Raw genomic sequence first — 24,132 nt, 5'->3', positions numbered from 1 at the left:
CTGACACTTTTAGATTTCGAGTTACAATTTTTCTATTGAAAAATTTAAAGTGCCTCTGTAACAACCCGAGGTTTTGACCATTCGATAGATAAAAAAATCTTTTCTTCTATTGTTCCGAAAAATAACTAAATTTACAACAAATTATTCATAATTAAAAATCACTTCTATTATAAAAACTATAATTGCTCTTTCATAAAAACTCCCTAAGACATTATGACATTATTCTACGTTGTTTTGTTAAATTTTAATATTCAAGTTTGTTGACCATTAGACCTTTTTTGACCTGACCTGACTTAGTGTGACCTTAATTTAATTAAAAAAATTGACTTACCATTATTTTGGAGCTTCTGATTAAAAAAAAATGATTTAGTGGCTCTCGAATAACATTTCTGGACACAACAATTCTCCGGTTTTTTGTATATTATGAGAATTAGTCGTTGTGAACGCCTTAAAGCTTTCCGTATAACTGACCTATTCCATTTAATACATTGCGATAAAAGCAGCATTTAGGTGACTAACTTTTTAAAAATGTTAATGTGTTTGTACTTAGTAATGTTTGGATTTTTCTTTAATCAAAAATTTGCTAGTGGTAGCATATGGAAGCGGCATTTATCTCTCCCATCTCCCATATAGTATCCAATCTCTACAGCACAATCCTTTGTAGCCTCCTCACAGCATTTAAATATTTTATTTATTGTAGTCTCGTCTCGAAAAGTTGTACTTCTCGCGCTATGCAGCCTCTAAATATCATCTGATAACATTTGTTTGCATATTTTCCACACATAAGCATTCTGCAGACTGGGAATCTGCGGCAAGTAAGATGTAACGTACTCCTACTAGAAGGCAGATCTCGGACTGATAGGAGCGCACATACCGTTCGCATTCAATGTGCTGATTTATGCCGAACTGATAATGTATCAGCGACACCACAATGTAAATTACAATAGGCCAACGCTGTAAATATGCTGTTTTTGTATCCACCAAAATATTCTAGCCGCGCTTTACACGCACCCGATCGCCGCTAGATGGACCACAGGAGCGGAATCAGATTTATTCAAATTTATTAGGTTCGATTTTCGAGGCACAAAAAGCCTGAAATTTCAGTAATTTCAAGTTGGACGGCTTTTTCGGAATAAAATTTGTTTGGTTTCGAAATTGTTTCGATTCTTTGAGCGAATTCTGTGGGAATACCGTCCTGTGAACAAGCATTTGCCTTCGCACCGCATGTTATTAGTAGTTTTGTAAGGTAACAAACTACCTCGATCGGCTAGCCTTTGTGAACTTTGCCATTTCTTTTTGTGATGTACGATAAGCAGTTAAGCTCAAGAAGTCTGAAAATAAATGAGCGGACATCTAATAAATATTGAAACAGCCAAGTAAGGTTTGAAGAAGCATGTCAATGTGACAGTCGGTGGTACTGACTGGACCACCCGTATACTATAAATCGGGGCCGTGGAATGAAAAACCGCGTAAGTAATTCCATTAAAAATAAACAATACCGTAATTTGTTGCATACTTTTTAAAATGGCACGCATCCAGATTCTTTAAAACGGTAGTTTCCAGTTTCTTATGTCGAACGAAAACAAATTTATCTTTAATATAATGAGGCGAAACAGGATTCTCTACGTGATTAAAAAGATAAGCAGATTTTTAGCCGATCGACGCTCAAAAATCGAAATTAGTATCCACCGCGATGGAACGCAACCGACTTTAATTGGGTGCTGTATAAATTTGCAAGTGTAACACCATAACACAAAAAGCAACAGAAAAGATTTTAATTGCAACTACAAGCATTTGGATTCAGTAAAAATAAAGAGTGTCTTTATTTTTTTAATTTATGTTCTCCACCAATATAAACAGAGGATACTACAATACTAAAAGCTTTAAAACTTTTTTCAAAATGGATTGAATTGTAAACATATCTTTCTCAAAACTTATTGTGATGACCACTGTGAGCACTTTTGAACTTTAGGTAATATGACTAAATGTCACTCTGTTTGTAATTGTGCTTTCAAATGATGAATTTACTATAAAAGCAGTTTGAAACCGTCTACGTCTTTAAAAAATCTTTTCTCGGTTTTATTTTCTTTTTTACATTTGTCTTTTTTAGTTCTTTCTTTCGTTTTGGTTTCTCTCTTGCATTTTTTTATATTCCATTTCACTTACATTCATACTTTATTTTATTAGCTATATTTATAATATCACTTTTAATTTTTCGATGTTCTTCATTTTTTTCTCTTCGTCCTTAGATAGTATTTATTATCCATTTTTTCTAAACCTAAAAATAAATCTTCTTAAACGTTACTCGTCAAGCATTGAACAGTTTTTGAGTTTTCGTTTTTGAATTCTAATTCTTTTATCTTTTGGTCTTCTTTTAATCCTTCTTCTACATTTTGTTTCCTTGTATGTTCTTATTTTTTATTTTTTACTAATTTATTGTATTCAATAGATACGGTGACCACAAAGGTGGTCGTAATTCCCTTGCGGTAGTTATAGGAGGGAATTATGAATCCTTAATTCCCTCCAACTAGTTTTCTTCAACCATTCCTTCTTGGGCATTGTTTCGAACTTTGCCGGAACCAAAACTGAACGTGTTTTCTTCGTCTTTTTTCCAATTGTCCAAAATTTTACTTTTCTAACTCACTTGTATTAAGCGACAAATTTTTTATACTAAATTGTCGGTCATTGTCAATACAGTCAAAAATTGACAATTTTTTTATATTTCGTAGAAATTTATTTTAGCAAGAAATAAATGAAACACAGGCCTCTCGCGGCCCTCTGACCAGTAAACCCATTGCCCACGATTATTAAGACCCATATACCAAATTTCCTTGGTATATAAATAAAATAACTACTACAAGTAGAAGTAATTCCTTAATTGTTTCCCAGGCTTCTCACTTGCTTTATATTATTTGTTCTATCCTGTGCAAATAATTAACCTCCTCTTTTAGGCGTTTGGATTTTGTTAGTCATTAACACCAATCTGTTTACAAGTCTTGTTTTTTCTTTTTTCATTGTTCTTCGTATCTTCAATTTCTTTTTTCAAATTTCACAGCTTCTCAAAAATAATAACGTTTCACTTTTGTTCTAGTCAAAATACGAGTAATATTGAAAAATGAGCATTCAAACATTTATAATTAATGAATTGTTTGAATTGTAGTTGGTGAGGTGAGTGTGGAGGACGGTAAAAGTCCATTAAGCATTTAAAAGTACAAAAGGTGAAGATTGGAAAAGAGTTTGTAGGTTTATCGGTGATCTAACGCGTAATGAAGTGGAGACATTGATTAAGAGCCTATTTTAAACTCAATCTTTAATTCAATCGCATTAAACAAGGCGATCGCAGACAGGATTGCATTGAGGACAACTTTTTTAATCAGTTGATTCCGGAGATTACTTCCTTTGATAAGAATTGATGTTAATGGAATTACTATCGATGTTTTAATTTCGCAGCCTCCAACGTTGAAATATAGAGCTTAGGTCTTAATTAAAAAGTTTCATCTTCTCCGGAACTTACATTGTATTTTAACCCGGAGTTTTTATCTGACAGCTTATTGTAGCACAAAAGAAAATTATGGATGGATGGATGGAAAAATTTCAATAAAATTCTTTAGCGAACCATAAGAGTCATAATTTTCTGGGAAGAAGCCGTACGTTAGTTGACCGGAAAGCGGTGGTAAATAAGAAAAGCGGCTATTGTTTTCATCCTTGTGCCATTATTCAGTTTCCGCCACAAAAGCATTGTGAATCACCCCCGAAAAGCATTTCCTCTGCGGTCGAACATTTTAAATCGGAAGTAGCCATTTGCTCCGAACGCAGACAAGTGTCATAAACCGGAACCGTGATTTTGAATTATGTAATTTTTAATGTTATTCGAGAGTGGTTTAGGGCGTGTTTTCCACTTTTTGCGACCATAACTCTGCCGGTTCCGTAATGAAAAGTGGTCGCTTGGCGTCAAGCCAAAGGGAGGCCCCGGACAGACCCCAAAAATTAACCGCGAGATTTTCTCATATATCAAGTGATTACGCGCTGCGATGATTTTCGGCACTAGGCTATTTACTTTCCCACCCCAATGGATTACAATCGAGTTAGGGACCTCTTCCTTCGCTATTAACTCGAGTAATACACACAACACAGAAGCACACATCATTCTAATCGCTAGGAAATAGTTTTGTGTCCGAACGCTTTTCGCATTATTTATTGATATTGCCATACTAAGGGAACAACGGTATTTAGAACACAACTAGACACAGATTCATTGCCTCACATCACAACGGCCAAAATACACCCAGACAAGCACAGCAAACAACATTTTACAAAAATCGATTTTTTTATTTCATCATTTATTTTGTCGCTGAAGGGGAATCATCAGAAATGATTGTAACACTTAATATGGTTTAAAAGCAAGAAAAGTCACAAAAATAAGCATTTCCTAAAAGGTAAAATTGCTCAATAAGAAAGTGCGTTATTAAGTCAAAATTTACTGCGAAAATAAAGTTCTACTGGCGAATTTTAACATGGGCTTAAAATATAAAAAAATGTTTATTAAAAAAATGTGCAATCACCAAAATGGTCATATTACAAAATGACCATTTTGAATTGCATCTTTTAAGCGCTACCTACTCATGTATAATGTCCTAAGAAGACGAAAAACAGAAAAAGTAAAGAATTTTTGATACATTAGAACATACTTGTATAGACGGAAACACAAAACACAATCATTTTATTTCTCATACACACTCAAATCTTATTAAAAGACAATTAAGCGTAGCAATATTTTTTATAATGCAAGTGAAAAGTAAAAATAAAAATCTGAGCAGTGGTTTTTCTGAAGGTACAATAAGAAGTATGTAACAAACGTGTTAAAAAATTGATTTTATCATATTTTCGAGTTTTATAAGTTATTGGATAAATAAATGAAAATAATGACAAAACACAATATCTATTATGCAAAACAATTAGTGCAAAATCAACGAATTTAGAAACAATAATATCTTTTAATTATTTTTGTATTAATTTTTTTGTGACTTATAGGGATCATTTGTTTCACAACTTTAAAAACAACAGTCACTTTTCACAATTGGTTTTCTCATTTAATTAGTGGGTTTTCATGAAGTTAAATAATTACTAAAGTCCACTTTAACAAAGAATCACTCGCAAAACAATGAAAGTCTTAATTTGTGACCTATTTGACACCAAAAAATGTAAATTCGCTGTTGTGATTTTTTTTATAATTTTTAAATAGATGAAGGCATTATATACGTAAAGAAAAGTTGGCACAATCTGCTCATGATTCCTCTCCTTTTGATTGTAAAAATTGTGAAAATAAAAGTTCGTTGTAAAGTGTTTCACCAGTCAAACAATTTTATGTTCGGAAAAAAACTCTTCGTTCAAAATATTAAATTTGTGAACTAAATTGTGTTAGAGGCTTTTTACGACAGGTATAATTATGTTTTATTCTGACCTTATTTCCTTCATAGTAGAAACAATTGATATGCTTAGTTATTAACATAATAAAATTTGCCAAAGATATTTTAAAAATTAATGAAATAGACAAAGAAGTAAGTGAGAGTACACTTTTTTAAGAAGTCATTTTGTATAACTCAAATATTTTTAGTGTAATGTTACGTACAGTTTCATAAATTAAAAAAAAAAGGTCATAATACTCGTATATAACATAGCTAAGGATTAAGAAAATCTACTTTTTTACTTAACTCCTTCTATAGGAAACATGGGTACAGTCAGAGCCTTTATAAATGCGACCCCACTCGCGTCGATTCTACTCTCGAATTCGGTCATATCGATATGAAGAAGATGACATTCAAGATGTCTTTGAGTGTACGAGTATATAGTTTGCGAAAAGTATATCATTACTGCATCTCAAAAACTAATAATCAATGACACAAGAATTTTTCTACAATTTCTTGTAATGAAAATTAATTAATTATTTATTGATGGGTTGAAAAAATATTTTTGTAAACAAGAAGAACAAAGCATTAAAACAAATTCTTGTTACAAAAGTATAGAGAAATATTTTGTTTTTTTAATAAACAAGAGGTGCAACATGGAAAATGAAAATTCATGATAATAGCCCCTCGGTGAGCAAACAATCTAATGACATTTATGTAAATACGCGCAACCCAAATTGCGTCAATTTCCTGCGGTCATGAAGATAACGACACGGAAACAATCGACATGAATAAATGCCTGCCATTATACGAGAAAATCCAAGAATCAAAATGTGGCGTAACGAAGTTATAGTCATAATAAAAATCCTGTTTCTGCAAATACAGCAGTTCTAACCCCCTTACACTGATAAAACGCGAACGGGGGGATTTGCTAAAGCTCCCTGAAATCGGTTACATACAATATGGATACAAGCACCCGACCCGCTATATTTTCCGCGTCGCTAAACGTTAATTTGCTTGCACTGTCGTCCCAGTTTTGACCTTTCTTCCATCATCGCTCACGTGGAAGATGTTGGGATTTACTCTGCACGCAGTTTAAAATTGGATTCTACACGAGGACGAGCAAGGCTATGATTTTTAAACGCTTTTTGATATTTTACGAGATTCATTCATCATCCACCGCTCGGCATTGAATCCGCAAAGAAATATGCGGCGATATTACACTCTGAGCCAAGTTAAGCAAAATTTACAACCCCAGTACGATATCAAAAACTCCAAAATCCCTTCAAAATATTCTGATAAAAGTGCTAAAAAATTGGAATACGACAATTTTTTTCAAAATGAACGCAATTTTCTCTGGTGGAGAAGAGCAAAACTAGAAATGTTATAAGAGTTGAGCTTTCCTACAACCTTAAAGATCAAAACAACATAGTTCTCCTACTCGTCGGTAGAGGACCAACCAACTACGAACTTCGCATTTTCAAGTGAAAGACAAAATAACTTTAAAAAAATTGCTAAAGTCTGTAAGTTATCACATGCGACATCCTTGATCTGAAAGCCCAAATTCGAAAAATCAATATTTAAAAGTCCATATTGCGCAAAATCATTGTTGACGATTACAGAGCTCGCCTCTGCCTTGACTTTGCTTAAGCTACCGGTCGCTAGATGCCTCCGTACTTACAATTCGTCCACAATTGTTAGCCGATAAGCTAGGTTATGTTGTCTACGTGTAAAATGATAAAATTCCACAAAATTCCTCTCAATAATCGCGTAATTTAATCATTCACTAAACAAATATTTTCCAAGATAGACGTAAAGTTTCGCCGCTTCAACTATGCCAAGTGAGAATAGCGGCAACGTTCCCATTCGTGAACTTCCGCAAACCGATCGTTTTAAAGAAGTGGCGCAATTATTTGCCGCTCATTATGCGAAAAAACCGGATTTTTACGTCCGGGTTCCCGGAAGGTAAGTAATTTGATGAAATTAACTAGTAATTAATTTTTAATTGAGACAGGGTGAATCTTATTGGCGAACATATCGATTATTGCGGATATGGAGTATGTCCAATGGCTTTGGAACAGGATGTTGTGCTTGCTGTTGCGGTGGACACAAAAAAATCAATCCTGCGACTGCACAACGCTGAAAAAATCTACGGGGATTTTGAAACCGATTTGAAAAAATTTTCGTATGTTTTTTTTTCAATAGTGTCACATTGAGCCAATTTGGGCGGGTCTCCCCTACGACAATTGAATTTTTGTTGTTATTAAGGGCACGATGTTTATCTTTCGCAACTAGATATCGATAACATTCTAAAACTGATTAACAAAAATTTGAACTCAATTCAGGTGTTTACACTTAGTTTTAAAATATATTTTATCGCAATTAGTTGTCAACAAAAGACTTGATTTTAATTATTTGTTGACAACACTACAAAATCGGTCTTCAGTCTTAAGATGAAATATTTTAAAACAAAATCATAAAACATGCCTTTTTAATTAATTAAAGAAAGGTAGCGCTAAATGCCACCTATAGGGTTTGTGGAAGATATGTTTTTTTGTTTTAAAGGCAAAGATAATATTTTCAAAATTGAATCTTTTCGAAGCGTTTTAGACAAATTTTAATTTGCTGTGATAAAGTTTATAAATGCTTTTTCTTAGATTTGGGCTTATAAAAAATAATTACTTTTATCTCAATTAATTAATGTCAACAAAAGGCCCGATTATGATTCTTTATTGTTTTATTGCCCGGCACTTGAATCATTACAAAATCGCTCTCGAGGTGAAATATTTCCACTTGGATTGGAAATTAATTGGGCGCAATCGTCGAGCATTTCCGCTTCTCGTTGCATATAAATTCAGCGTCTTGAACACATTTTCAGATATCAAAAACGCGAATTGCTTTTCGCAGCAAGCAGCAAAGTATTGTTCGTTTATGCAAAAGTCTGCTCATTATTGTTGTATTCCGAGACAAGTCTGGATCGACTGATTTTACGTGCTTCATTGTATTCCACCAGGAAATCAACGCAGATGAAAGAAACGTTGTTAACCCATTTCATGTCGATTATTTATTATTTTATTACAACGAAACGAAATTTATTTTCGTTGCGAGATAATTATTTTATTAAAAAAATATTCCACACTTGTTTACCTTCGGGGATAAAAATACTTTTGTGGGCGTTTTAATATTTATCAAATTTATAAATCAGCGATTTAATCCCATTTCAACATGTTTTCTTCCCTCTCATCCACTCCCATCTTCTAATCGAAATAAATGTGGATGCTGAGAGTGGAGATGTTAGATAAGAACACTGACACAAACATAAACATTTCTGGATTACATTTTTCACCCCAAATTCTCAATTTCTTGTTTGGCACACTAAAGGCAGCAGCCGTATTTAATTTTATCGATTGATTAATAATTTACGACCCGTTTCCTCCCAAGGATATCAATCGGGGACGGAGCACCCGACTGGCATCAATATTTCCTGTGTGGAATTAAGGGAATTTTTGATATTTTGCCTAAGGACGTCGATTTGCAAGGAATGAACGTCGTGGTTAGTGGCAAGATACCTCCAAGTGCGGGGCTTTCAAGCAGCAGCGCTCTTGTCAGTGCTGCAGCCCTAGCAACTGCTCATGCACACAATGTAAGTAAGACACGTGCCCCCTTTACTACGGTCAAGGTTAAAAAAGTGAACGAATGTTTTCTTAAACTTTTTTTTATAACTTTTTAATAACTTTTCGTTGGCCGTCTTGCTAATGTCAGTACCTACTAATGAAGTAATGAAAAATTTAGTCCAAAGAAGCATATACAGAGTGGTTCAAAAGAATCGGGCAAAACTATTGAATGGTGATAAAAACGTTCCGTTAAGTAGAAAATTGTACAGATTTTTTCAATCAACTTAATTTTTTATTTTTAATATACATTTTTTAATTTGTTTTCCTTAGCAACGGTATTGATTGTTAATCTTATGTTTTCTATCATGCCGAATTTAACTTATTGTCAAATTTGCAAGTTATTTAAAAGTTTTATACATCATAACTCATAAGATATTAATTGGAGACTTAATTCGACTGTACATTAGTGTAAACGGTCCGTTTGGGCTCCTGGCGCCCAGTTCTTGAATAAATTTTCAGAAAACACTGCCCGCATTTAAAAAAAATAAAAATTATGTCTTACACAGTTTTTTAACAATTGTGATCACACACAACTGATAATTGCCAAATTTACACCGTATTTCTTGCATTTAATTCAGAGTAAATTTTAATCATCAGAATAAAAAAGTTTGCCGTCAGTGGAACTTAGTGAAAACATTTGGTAATCGCTCGTTTGTTAATAAAATTTAGAAAAAATACATTGTTTGGTACACAATGTAACTAACACACGTGTCTCTACTCTTTGCTAGGTTCAAGGTTGAAAATAAATACCTAAGTATATTTTGTTGGCTTTTGATGTGAAAGTAATTTTTCTTAAAGAACTTTTTTAATTGCTTTCGGACGAATTATCAAAATTGTGATTTAAAGTTGTTGCGGGTTTCTAATTTGATACACCCACTAATTCTCTCTCTTGTGCCACAATAAGGACATCAAGGGAATAAGTAAACACAAATTCTCTTTGAAATTTTGTATTTTAGACTAAATTTAGATTGCAACTCAAACGTAACTCAGACGTGCTTTAGCCATGTTTACATCTGCAAATGTAAACAAAAAATTGCACTGTGGAAGGGGAGAGTGGCTTATGTTGGACCTACTTGGACTTGATCGAAATTTTATCTGTCTTTAAGCCGATTTTACACGAAAATATAAACACTAATATAGTAATGAAGTAATAAGTAATTTTAGAACTATACACTCACAGGGTGTTAGAGACTTGGTTAGTAATATTTTTTTGTTGGTAACATTTAAACCTTCTTTTTTATATCTGAATGCTAGATTATAAAAACTATTTTAAAACACGCTTCGCAACGTGTTTTAAATTAAATTGTTCCAACAAAAAAAAAGTATGCAACGCATACGCTCATCGCATAACAATAGTCCTCGAACTTTAAGCTTGCATTTTCGATAATATACTCGAATTTTACTAAATAGATTCATTTTGCGATTCTCTATCTACCTTAAAATGTTTGCTGAACCATTCCCTAACACGCCGTATTTATGGACGTCTTTAGTACACTTTTTTATAACGTAACTCTTGTGATTTTTTTAATTCCTGCTTTATGACTTTATGAGGCTTGCGTATTTTAAAAAATGCCTTAAAATTCACCACAATTCTTTCAAGTCAGCAAATTTACATAAACTGTACCCTAAACAATCCGATGAGGTACAATTCCCGTGCCTCCTGACGATTCTTGGATAGAATTTACAAAAAATATCGCTAGTACTTGAAAAAACGCAAATATAAAAACATACAAAATCTAATCAAAATTTTAATCTTTAATTTTGAATTCTATTCAAAAAACTGAAATTTTGCTTCCATTGTTTGCTTTCTTTCTTAATCCCTTGCAATTACACGAGCAAATCGTCCAGTATTTATATTTGTGCCCATTTAGCGTCAGCAGTGAAATTAATTATATAAATTAATTGGATTTAAATACGATTGTGTTGAACCGAGTCCGGGGTGGTGCAGCATCCCGCCGTAATCCGGAGAATGTATAGCCGTGCCTCAATTATGTGAATTATACAACGGATCAATGGCTGGAAACGAGTCGCCGGATGTCGTTCGAAATAATTTCACTCAGTTTCAAATAATAAATTTCGTCTGAGTGAGAGAACGAGTCGAAAGTACTATCTCTCAGGAAATTGATATAGACGAAGCGAAGAGTAGAGAAAAAATACGGTCCGTGTCGCTGGTGTCTACCACCACAAAAGCTACATCTCGCTTATCTGCAAATTACTCGCGCTATTTGAATATTTACGGTGCTCATAATATTTTAGTTCCCAATGTCCAAAGAGAAGATCGCGAATTTGTGTGCGGAATGTGAACGTTATATCGGCACTCAGGGAGGTGGAATGGACCAAGCTATCGCTTTTTTAGCCACTGAGGGTAAGTTATCCTTTATATGTTTGTGATAGTGTTAAGTTATGAATTATTTATGAGACGAATTTCGACGAATCCTTTGTACGTACTAAAATCTATTGCGATATCTCTGTTACGTGATAAATGTCTCGACTTGGATTTAACTCTCCAAATTGCCCGGCTATTGACACATTTTTAGTATTTTTAGGGGATAATAATGTCACAGTTCCGATATTCCCGTATTTTCTTCCCGTCATTCCTCAAATGATTAATAGCTCCTATAACTTTGGCAAAGTTCAAAAATTAAACGCTTCAGCTGAGACAAATTAATCAACAAACACATTCGATTTTTAGTAAAACCTGGCGACCACTTTGATTTGCAAATTGCTCATTAAGTCGCATCTGCGGTTTATTCAGCTCGATAAAATTCCATTTTTCGTTTAAATCCTGGCGATATTGGCCCTGTATGTGACTACCGGATGACACGATCACGTATCTCATTAAAAGCAACTTCGTTACGGGACGATGTCAAAATGCATAAAATCGGAAGAAAGAGATTTTCTTAGCCAATTTCTAGGCGGGATATTAAGTTTTTTTGCGAAATGGATCGAGGAATTCAGATTATATATCGATCAATTACAGTTTCTGCTCGACTTTCTTTGCAATTTTTAAGAAAAAAGGACGCTTTTTTGTTGGGAATTTGAGTGATTAGAAAATCCAGGGATTCGAACATTAATTAACAGCCAAGAGAACGCGGCGTATCAGTGCGACGTTTTGTTTACACATTTTGCTGCTGGAAAGTGTGCAAATTAAATTTCTGTTTGTTCCGATGGCTGGGGACATTTGTTAGATACTTTTTTTAATCATTAATTTTATAATTGACTAAATATTAAATGAGAGTTGATTACAAACAGATACGGCACCCAATAGAACGGCAGATATTGCACCCTCTTGATTATGAACTATTCAACGTAAAATCTGCATTCCTGTTATAGGGAGAATACGTGTGATGTTATAACTGCAAATCCATTACTCGAGAGATATTCCAGGATCGAACTTGTGGTATTAAACGCGGTATTAAACATCTTGCAAATTGGTACTAAATCAAACAAATTCAAGCAATTAGCATAAGAACGTTACAACTTTGTAAGCTTCTTTACTTCTGAAAATTGAAACTCAAAAGCAAAAAAATCAATAAGCTTAAGAGAATGGGCATTAACAAGCAGTAATGTATTCTTTTGTTACTGATACGACAAAGATCGGGAATTTTAATGGCGTTACACACAATATTCGTATAAAGCCGCTTATAGACACAACAGTTTGTGTTGACAAAGCGAAATGAGCGTTATTTTTTTCCTAATACATGCAAAGTATTTTATACTTTTATACTATAAACTGCAGTGGAACTTTTTAAATTAGTCGATAAATATCTGTTGCCAAAAATATTCGAGTTATCGAAATATGAAATAAATAATTCGGTTTTATTTAAATATTATAAAATACTCATGTATACCAAAAGTAACTTCTTATGGTATAAAATACACACGATCGCTGAAAAGTAATAACCAATAACCAAAAATCTGACAGATATTTGAACATTTTTCTTAAATCTTTCACAAAATCAAAAAGTTGCCACTTTCTTGGCTTCTTTCTGTCCTAGATTTTGTCTTGAACTTTGTGCAAACATTGTTTGTCAAAAACCATTTGATCTTAAAATTGGACAAAATGCTCGAGAGGCGGTTACGACGTCATAATTCTAACTTTAAATCGAAATAACTCGAGTTAGAGAGCAGATATAAGAAACGGTTTTCACTTCTGTAATAAGCGTTGTCAGTGCTATTATTTAAGACAAAGTTGTTTTTTAAGTTGCCAATGCCTTTAAGTTTCGATTAAACTAAGACATGCATGTGTTAACCATAGAACCCAGAAAAAAATACTGATCTTAAAAATATTAAACATATACTCGCATATACCAAATTTCAATGAGCTTTGATAAACAGTTTTTATATTAAATAACAGCAGTTTTCAGAGTTTTCAAAGCGTTTATAGCATCTTTGACTGAAGGTATTGTCAACATATCAGGTTATTGATTTAAAAAATCAAAACAAAAAGCTTGAACACTCTTGAAGAATGAATTTTTAATTTTGTCTCAAAGTTCTGTATTCTCGAAAAAATTAATCTACAAAGATTTTTGCGCTGGGTGCTTGTATTTTCGCCCGAATAATTATACGAGAGCTGCCAAAGTTCTAAATTCAATTAGTTAAGTAATACTGTAGTATCTAAATGGAGAGTAAAATTAATTAAAAAGTTACCTAGAAAAAAGGACGACATCGGGGCCAATGCGTGCACTTTACGTATTAAAGGATGACCTAACCGAGTTTAATACCGGCTTAAAGTATTACAGCAGAACAGTACGCAAATGTGGTCAAAAAAATTTCTATAATAATGCCATCATCTTGGCGTATAATTGAAACAGTTTATCGTCGAATATACTCATGGAAGAACAGAATTGGGGTCCGCAAAGCGGCTTAGTGTGTATACACTAACCTGCCTGCCATCATTCATTGACCATTTCACGGTCTATAGCTTGAAGCTTTGGGCATATCACCGAATCGGCAATTTGTTGAACGGCTTCAAAAGCTTCATATGCCAACCCAATCATACAAAAAGCTCGCCTCTGTGTACACACTTTTCCTAGTCTCGTTTGATCCTCCAATTACAGCTGGCTTTTTTCAAATAAATATACTACATAAAAATTAATTGCGCTCAACTCGGCCCATCCTCGAGGAGTTATTACCGTAATTTGTCAGAAAACCTTGGTCACAACGTACTTCGTAACCCTCTCGAGGGTTGCTAAACCACCAAGAGCTATTGGCTTATTTGCTCGACGCTTTCGCCAATGTAATTATTTATCTTGATTTATTCGCACTGTCGATTTTGATAGTTTTAGTCTATATAATAAATTTGAAAATTAAGAACAAGAGCGGCGTAAATCCTGATTAAACGCACTAAACGAATCGGAAAAGTTTATTGCGAAATTTGCCAAAAGATCCCCAGAGACGAACTTATTTAATTTCTCCTAAAGCGGTAATTAGGCGATTTGGCTCCGAGGGAAATAACGCACTTATTCAATATTCAGCTCGTTTTGTAATTTTTTATTTTAATTATTAAACAAAATGCAAAGCCGGCAATTTACATAATTCTGTAATAATTTAAAGCCACAGGAAGCAATACAAACGGAACTGTAACAATGTTTTAGCTCTAGTTCAAATAATTACGAACCGAATTATTTGCATGGTCACAATTAATATATTCGTTGTCGTTTCTAAGCGCTCGTGGCAATCCATAAATCGGGATCATTTCGTTGTAAACGCCTCATAAAAATTTCCACCTTCCACATAATTATGTCAATATTTTCAGGTTGCGCTAAACTTATTGAATTCTCTCCCTTGCGATCGACCGATATTACGCTACCTCCAGGAGCTGTGTTTGTCATTGCCCACAGTTTAGCTAAACTCAACAAAGCTGCCACAGCTGATTTTAACTGCAGAGTTGTAGAATGTAGACTTGCGGCACAGGTAAGTGAATTAATGTAGTGAAAAAAAACCTTTTCTTTGTTGGGGTATTTACAAACGATTTTCATTTCGAATCCGGGGGAATTCCCCGAGGAATTAGAAAGCTAGGCGGAATTGCGTGTTGGGACCAGAAACGTGATTTAAATCTGACCGATGGGATGCATGTTACTGAAAAAAAGGATTTGGGCAAAGGATTAAACGTGAGCGAGGGTTTAAGGGAATTTAGTCAAAATCAAAGAACAAAAAGTGACTGAAAGTGATTTCTGATTCCAAAGTTTTGATTTACATTCGTAAGGAGATAAATGCAGGGAAAGTTTGGACGGAGTCTTGGCCATTTTTCAAATTTACTGAAGAAAAAAAATCATTTGGAAAGTGCATTGAAAATCAGTGGCAGAACTCGCCAAGTTGCAGGTTTTACTCGTTTTTACACAAAGGTCTCAAATATTTTAGTAAATTATCAGAATTTATAAAAAAAAATTTAACAATTGGTAAACCCGTGGGTAAACTCGAGTTCTGTTAGTTAGCTTCTAAAATAAAACTGCGACAAACTTTTAAATACAGATTCGTTATATATTTTCTCGTAAATAATTATAATCGTCATTAAAACAAAAAACTAAAAATCAGTTTTTAACGTTTTTTACCAATGGATGAAACCAATGTTTACCGGTAGAATAATTAACCTTAAGTTTTATACTGAAGTCGAAAAAGAAATAGGACGTCAAGTTTTTAAAATATTCTTTATAATAAGTATTAGTATTTTACAATATTTGCAACATCAAAAATGTTACAAACTGCTTCTTCTTTTGTTCTAACAGGGTCAGTTTATCTCAGTGTAGACTAGAAGTAAACGAATAACATAGTTTTATCCCAAAAACCTTAATATCTCTTTTCACAAGACTTTAAATCTTGATGGAAACATTCACGATGTTCATCGCTTTTCCAGGCTAGGATAATTTAAACACAAACAGAAAAAGTTGTTTGGAGTTAAAATTTACATTCACTTGATTATATTTTAAAGCAAATAATATATTTACTCAAAAAATTGTTAATCACATCAAAGTCGAATCGCAAAGACACCAAAACACCTTGGTATAACTCTTTTCATTAGACTTTAAACCTGGATGAAAATGTTTATCATTTGATCGCTTAAGTTTCTCAAGTTTTATTAGGATAGTTTTACCACAAACAAAACAAAAGCTGTTTTGGCTTAATCTACCTACATTCACTTGACGATATTTTAAAGCAAACAAAATGTTTAATAATTAGTTTATCACAAACACAACGAATGCCAAACTAGACACCAGAAACAAATTTTTTGTACTTTTAGTGAAAATATTAAATAAACTAGACGCGATAAATAAATGTGACATATATTTTAGTTATAAGGCAGAAAACAAAATTAGCATAAATTACTTCTTGGTAAAAAAAAATTAAGCTAGTATAACTAATAATTAAATTAGGAAATCAAAATTATTTGAAAACAGGTATTTGTACCTACACCTATTTAGGACAGTGGGTTTTCTCTGGTATGTATGTATTTTTCACATATTGCGCATTTCATTCCGGTTAAAGCCTCGCTGTGTCCCGACCATCCTGTAAATAATTTTCAAGCCGATGCACTTGTTATTTATTCGTGACGTGCTGTTAGAATCTATACGAGGCCGTTATAGTTCCAGTAACATAAATAGGTCAGATAGCAGTTTGCTCCACAACTATGCACCAACTTGGCAAGCTTTATATCTTGATAATAGACTTTGCGTTGCCGGAGTGTGCATAAGTTATTTCTCAGTAATAGAAGATGTTAGCAGCAAGCACAAGGTGAAGGCAGCATCAAGAAATTCTCTTCTCTAAAAGCTTGCAGCTGGATTTTTCTCCCTGCATAAAGCTTTCAACGGAACATCGATCGCTTTGTTCAAAATTATTTTAACAAGATTTTGCTTGGGAGTGTAATTTTTGCCCGGAGGGCCTCTTACCTGTGTGTACTTTGTACTTGTCTCCCGTTTGTTTACACAATACGTAGCTCGCTGTTTGCCAAATTGTAATTTTTGGGAATTCCGCTTTCGGGTATAAAGTATTCGTCTAATGGACTAATGTCCATTCGAATTCATTTAAAAGCACCCCACGTTACGCCCGCATAAACACTTTACAGCGATATTGTATGTTTCACCCTCGACTCCACTTAGGTCCCTACCAGTTTGTTTATTAAGGCAACGAGTGTCTTCTAGTGCACCGAGTGGCCGTTCTAACTTCTGTGTTGTTTAATTAAGTTTGAAGGTGCTTTCGAATTGCAACTGTCGTCTCGATTTTATTCCAGCAACGCAACAAGTCCGCTTCGATATTGCCGCAGTTTTCTAATAACACTAACAGAATGCGCCAATAACGAGCTAATTACGACTAAATGCCTTTTATTAAATTTTAAATACGGTTAACATCAAGTCATGCTAATTAAGCTAACGACTTTGTTGATGTTGCTGATATTAAAATTATCGTTTTATTGCTAACTAACCATATTATACACAATACAAAGACCGGTAGTACACAAATTTCCTCATAATGAAGTGCAACATGAATGCAATTTAGACGTATTGTCGACTGGGAATAATAAAAAAGGATTTTTTGTTTTCGAAATACCAGTTATGGCAGCCGCTTTATGGCATGTCAGATGTGAATATCCTCAATAGGTTCTTATTGCGGTAACGTGGGTTACTATAATTAAGCTACACAAAGCTGCGCTTAATTAGAAACTGAACTTATGCTTGACAATCGATTGTCAAAGCCAAAGGCTCAGGGGTTAGTTAATTTAAGTTAATTAATCAATTGACATAAACAAATTCTTGCAAAAGTTGCTGAAAGAAATTCAACACGATTGTATATAAAATCATATACAGTGTATACAGGATGACCGTTTTTGGAGCTACACCATGCGGATCTCAGTCATTATAACAGATACAAATTCAATTGTCTGCAAGAAAATTTGATGTGTCATTTTTTGTTTTTGAATTATTGGGAAAAATAAAAAAATTTAATTTTCATTTTTATTTTTTCAATCGAAAAACAAATAAAGTACTACGTTTTTAACCAGGACGTTTTTCAGGCATTTTTTTACAAAGAATCTAAATCTGTCATCGTATTTGCGAAGGAGTTCTTGATGTCAGATTTACAAAACTCAATTTTTGGTTTTTCTTATGAAAGCTATATTCGCTTTTTGTATTTTTGAAAAGTGGTTTTTCCACTACAACGATGTATCATCAATTCATCACATGATATAAATGAACCTTACATGGTGATCAAAATGGAGAAAAAAGCATTTTTGCGAAGAGTGCTTTAGAAAAAACACCAACAATTTTGTTTTTAAACAAACTAGATTTTGAAGGTCAGAATTTAGTTTGTTAAACAATATTTATCACGCTTTTCTTAATTTTAATCAGCATGTAAGACATGTAAGACAGATTTAGATTTCTTGTAAAAAAGTGCCTGAAGGATGTATTACTTAAAAACGTCTAGTTCTTGGTTTTCCCTTAAAGAAATTAAAAAAAAACAATTTTTTAATTTTTTTCAATAATTCAAAAACTTAAAACGCCTTAATTTAACCGACCTCGTATCTGTTATTACAACTGAGATCCCCATGGTGGAGCTCGAAAGACACCTGTATAGTCGTTTTTACTATTAAAATGGAGTTTCGGTTTTAATTAATCAATTACATTTGTACCTCCCATAGAAACATTCTGATTTTGAAATGCATTGTTTTGCAGTATTTGAAATAGGTAGTAACCTGGCCCATTAGTGTGGATTTAACGAAATCAAATAATCAAATTATGTAATTATTTGTGAATGTAATTGTTTCAACTCCAAATTGGCTTGTTTACGTGGTTTTGTGCTTTTAAAGAATTAAAATAAACTATTCAATTGACTCTAAACAAAACTTTGTTATGTTTGTATTTATTGATTTGTACTATATTAACAAATTTATTAAAATAAATTACAAATGAAAAAAACATTCCAGATTAAAGGTAATGAATGAAATTATGCATAGTTAGAGTGCATTTTGAACCAAACAAAATCCTTTTATAATTTCGGTGTAATCTCTCTGTCTGTTTCGAATTCAAAATGTAATTTATTTGTTAGAAATGTGTTTTCGAGCCTCGTCCGAAATTGGACACATCATGAAACGTAATAAAATAGAGGCGTTACACCGGAAAAGTTAATTTTCTCGAGACTTTCCTTCCGATGACCCTTCTATCTTGAAAATCTCTCGGATTTCATGTGGGAACTGACGATTAATTGACGTGTCGAAAGTTCCATCAGTGAAAATGTCCGAAATAGTTTATAAACCCTTTTTGTGAAAAATCAATGACCAGATAATCGTCACGTAATCCCATTATGACTTTCACTTTCAATTAAAAACAAACACAAATTTGCCCGAAACAAGAATAATATTAATCCGTTCCTCGCCCGATTTGATCCGTCCCAAATCCTGCCTTGTATCGATTAGACGACAATTCCCACTTAGCCTAAACACATTCGCACGAAAATCCCACTTCGAACACATTGATCTCGTTACGTTGCTAAACAGCATGAATATTTCACATTTTGTAAACAAGCATCAGGTGCAACCAACATTCAACAAGGAAATTTATTTCCCCGTGCTGTTAGTACATCTAAAGTCTATATTTACATCAACCAACACCCTTGTTTCAAAAATACCCATCTAGCCATTAAATGTGCACTGAAATGTGTAAGCAACCCTTGTAAAATTTCAGCTAATCGCGAAAAAACGCGGCTTGAATTGGCCCAACATCAAGCGACTCGGTGATTTGCAAAAAGCTCTCGGAGTCGACCTGACTCAAATGATAACGATTGTACAGGAGACAATATCCGAGGAACTCTACACGAAAGAGGAAATCATAGGAGAACTTGAAACTACTTCCGACCAACTGAGTCAAACGTCGCTGACGCAAAATACCACACATATACAGAGTTTCAAGCTGAAACAAAGGGCGCTCCACGTCTTCCGAGGTAAGTAAGACCGTTGTTTTTGCACTGTTTATTTTAAACAAAGCAGCCATTTGGGAAACGCACCTTTAATGGATCCCAAAGGCTAATTTTATTGCAACCGGCTGGAACAAAAGACTCGACAGGTCGGAGGTGAAACTTAATGATCACGGGATAAGAAACTCGACAGCGCTGTATTAGCAGATAAGGCCCATTTCCTGCCGTTTTGCAGGCTTTTATGTTTTAATCTTCCACAGCTTGAAGATTTAGTGCTTGGATTTTTTTCAAAAAATTTTAACAGAAAAACTTATTTTGGCATTGATTTTACTACACAACAAACTTGAAATTTTTCTTTGTTCCCAAAGCGAAATATAAACTTTTCCGATTTCAAATATGATGCCATTTTGAATTCATAACGTCACGTCTTATTTTTTTTTTAATTGAAGGGGTTAATGGATGAAGTGGCTATGTGCCTAGAACAAAATTTTATACTACGCTCTTCCAAGTTTCAATTCGAAAAATTTCTTTAAATTTGCTATTACGTTACCTATAAAATTTTCTATATTCAATATGAAAAAAAACACATATCAAAACATTAATTTAAGTTACCAATAATACGCAAAAATAATTATTTGATGTCAAGTTATTCGCATGAATTAGAAGTCATTTCGAATATTTTTTATTCTTACCTGTTGCTGTTAGCAGTAGATTAAAAATTTCAAAAAATTAATTCTTCGTTACATGAATAATCCTCCAAGATTTAATTGTCAGTTTGAGATTATTGACACCACATTGACCAATACTCGCAATGCATTGATGTGTTTTTTCTCAAATTGAACATAGAGAATAATGGGTATGTTCAGAGTTAAACAATAGAGTTAATAAGCGTTCGTGTCTTCAAAACTATGTGTCGTAGAGAAATTCTAAAAGCACATTTATGTCTCATTATTATTTTCTATTACCATTTAAAAGATTGTCCTTCCCTTTTGAATCACGGTGTATTTGTTAAACAAGAAAATAGACAGCAGCTTCCTAAATTTTAGTTTAAACTAAATTTTGAGCATACTTATGAAATCAGAAAGGGAATTTATTTTTACATTATTTATAATATTGATTAAAATTTTCACGGTAGACATGAGAAAAATATTTAAGAAATTTTAAATCTACGTTCCGTCCTATAGTTTCCGTTACGACTATTTGGATTTGTTTATTTAGGGCTGAAAATGGTGTTCTATGATTGAACCATAAAAATTACTGAAGTTAACAAATCCGCGGGACCATAATTCTTTCTTTAACGCTTTAGGCCCCAAAAATATTAAAATCGTTCAAGTGGTTCATTTTTACTAGGGCAATTATTATTTGATGAAAATTTAATTCTCTACAACTTTGTTCCTTACACTTTTTGCGCAAATTGAATTTTGAATTTTTTATGAACACAGTTTTCGATCAACTTCTTGCATTACCTTTATCTCTTAACATTTAGTGCTTCATCCACCTGTGATTTTTTTATTTTATTGGGAACCGCAACTAAAATTTTTAAAATGTTTTTTAGTGGCCAGGTGGTTTTGGAAAGAAGGTGTCTTGATTTAAGCCGTTTAAATGCGAAGCTCACTGTTTGCTAAAAATGCGAAAAATGGCTTCATGATTCTATTTTTTACAAAATAAATTTTTTAATACATTAAAACTATACAAAAGTTTTGAGTTTAGCACAAAACTCACTGTTTGATTTGACACTTCGGGTGCACTAATCCTTCACTTTTGGAACCAATTAAAACTGTAGGAAAGCGTCATGTGATTTTTTTAATTTTCTTACATCATTAATTACTGACATAAAAATTTAAAAAGAAAATTTAAGGAAGATTGCTCTTCTAATATTATTACAACTTTCCAAAATAGTTTTTCGCAAATATCTTAAAAATGATTCATTGTCAAAGAGTAAGTTTTGCATTTAGACGACTTATTTGTTGGTGCACGGCTCTTTACCACTTTTTTTACTTTTACTTAACATTAAAGTGCCAGTAAAATTGTTCAAAAAAAGCCCTAAAGGGAACTTTTATGGCATCGAATTTGTTCAATAAACACACAGTACAGAGTGTAAAGAAGTTTATTAATTCAAATCCAGTTGAACCAAAAATCCTTTTACAGTCGTAACAAATATTTTTTGATTTAGTTTTTTGCATTTCACGCTCATACTATGAAAATTTGGAATAAAACTACCTAGAGCACCAAATTCAAGCGTGGTAAAAACGCAAACGATAAAACTTTTTTCTTTTGGGCAACTAGAAGTAAGTATTTATTTTTTGACTTGCACCAAAACCTGAAACACCCTGAATGTCCGTAAGTAAATTAATACGCAATGAATCAACATTTTTAAGTTGTTATTTTAACGCGACACTAAAAATTAATTGGTCATAGCCTCTTTAGCAACAACTAACTTGAAACTCTACAAAAAATTGGAATGTGTATTAAAATAATTTAAATTTGTAAAACAGTTAATGTAAAAAAAATATTAAGTAGTCCCTTCATCCACTAACCCTTTCAACTATTGCTCGCAAAAATTATTTTAATACAATTGAACACAAATTGGCCCGCAAATGTAGCAGAACGAATTAAGATGATTTTTGCAAGTTATTTCCATTTTTATGATATTTTTACAGAGAAAAACGACTTGAACAGTAAACTAGTTTTTGCCAGAAGGGTAAATGCACACAAAAATTATTTTGAGAACTAAGGTCTTCAAGATATGTTACAAAATTTGCTATTATTATTATAGTTTTAATAAATTAACAAAACAAACGTTTAAAAGAAGTTATAGAAATAAAAATATCGTAACTTGGAGTTATAAAATGATAAACCAAGAAAAGAAGTGATGTGATATAACAAAATTTTTATCAAATTCGTAAATTATAGGCCAAGCAGTAGCAAATTTTACTCAAATTGTATTAAATAGTGATTTTTATGCTAAAAACTCCATTTCAGAGGCGCGTAACGTGGAGCAGTGGGCCTCCTTCTGCACCAGCCCCCCCGACTCCACAACCCTGTCAAAACTGGGCCTCCTCATGAGCAAAAGTCACGAGAGCTTGCGAGACCTCTACGAATGTAGCCATCCTCAACTGGACAGGTTGGTGGAATTATCAAGGGAACTGACCTACGGAGCTCGTTTAACCGGTGCCGGATGGGGTGGATGCATCGTGGCCTTAGTGGCTCCAGAGAACGTTGACAAATACATCAACATGTTGAAGGAGAAATTCTATTCGCACTTGCCACCGGAACAAATCGATTCGGTGCTTTTCGCAACATCGCCTAAAGCTGGTGCTTGCATCTTTCAATAATACATTTTTGTATCTAGGTTTAACAAAACCGCAATAAATTTTAATACAGATTAAAAGGTGTTTTAGTTTGAACGCAGCTGGGAATATCTATTTCAGTTTTTAATCAGAAACTTGGCTAACAGTTTTGTAGTAAAATTTTATGTCAACTAGAACAACTACAAAGTAACATTCTAGGGAATACTATCCGAGTTTATGGTTTATTCCGGTCTTTTACTAATATTTTATTATATGCAATTCACTTTTTATTGCGTACGTATTTATTAAACTGTCGGTATTTGATCGTTATCGCTTCTATAATTACGAATCAATAGTTTCTTTATTTTTGTCTGATTGTATGCCGGGTACAGCATACGTGGAGGTGTCAAAGTCCAACAATCACAAAATCCTCTACATTCGATTATTTTTCGATGCGAAGCAGGAAAATCACCTTCTCACCTTATGAATACAAAGGCGTTCAGTCTTTTGTCTACAGAGAGACTTTCCAACTACTGGAGTGATTTACGAGAGACATTTTTAAAATAAGTTGAATCGGAAATTAGATACATTATATTGGGTCCTAGTTCCAGACGTAATATATCACCTTATAAAAGCTAAGTGGTTGCATAACTCTTCTCACGTGTAAAATTTGACGATAACACAAGGACGAAAATTGCACTTGCTCCACGTTTTTATCAGCATTTTCGCTCGAAATATTTGTTGTTATGAAACGTAAACATATTGGTTAAAGTGGAATGCTCCTCGAAAAAGTTGTATTTCGTATTCTCGAGACAAAATATTATTACACCAAAAAGTAATCTAAATCCTTTACATTTTTTC

At 33.3% G+C, this 24,132-nt stretch overlaps 1 protein-coding gene across 1 annotated transcript; it reads left to right on the top strand.

The window, feature by feature from the left end:
• The first annotated feature begins 7,125 nt into the window (after positions 1 to 7,125).
• Galk (Galactokinase) lies at positions 7,126 to 23,372 on the top strand. Its single transcript, XM_966809.4, has 7 exons — positions 7,126 to 7,370; positions 7,420 to 7,590; positions 8,847 to 9,048; positions 11,336 to 11,444; positions 14,838 to 14,995; positions 19,753 to 20,008; positions 22,964 to 23,372. Exons 1-7 carry the CDS (start codon positions 7,240 to 7,242, stop codon positions 23,314 to 23,316), a joined length of 1,380 nt encoding a protein of 459 aa, XP_971902.1. The 5' UTR covers positions 7,126 to 7,239; the 3' UTR covers positions 23,317 to 23,372.
• The last annotated feature ends 760 nt before the right edge of the window (positions 23,373 to 24,132 follow it).

The sequence above is a fragment of the Tribolium castaneum genome, chromosome 1 (genome assembly GCF_031307605.1).
Source record: "Tribolium castaneum strain GA2 chromosome 1, icTriCast1.1, whole genome shotgun sequence".
Lineage (NCBI taxonomy): Eukaryota > Metazoa > Arthropoda > Insecta > Coleoptera > Tenebrionidae > Tribolium > Tribolium castaneum.
The sequence above is the reverse complement of the archived record's forward strand: the minus strand, read 5'-3'. Positions and strand labels throughout refer to the sequence as shown.

What these genes read in the sequence shown, in the direction of transcription:
- Galk (XM_966809.4), top strand. Translation starts at nt 7,240, where the DNA reads ATGCCAAGTGAGAATAGCGGCAACGTTCCCATTCGTGAACTTCCGCAA. An exon ending in CAACTGCTCATGCACACAAT is followed by an intron (nt 9,049 to 11,335) that starts GTAAGTAAGACA and finishes ATAATATTTTAG; the next exon opens with TTCCCAATGTCCAAAGAGAA. An exon ending in GGCGCTCCACGTCTTCCGAG is followed by an intron (nt 20,009 to 22,963) that starts GTAAGTAAGACC and finishes ACTCCATTTCAG; the next exon opens with AGGCGCGTAACGTGGAGCAG.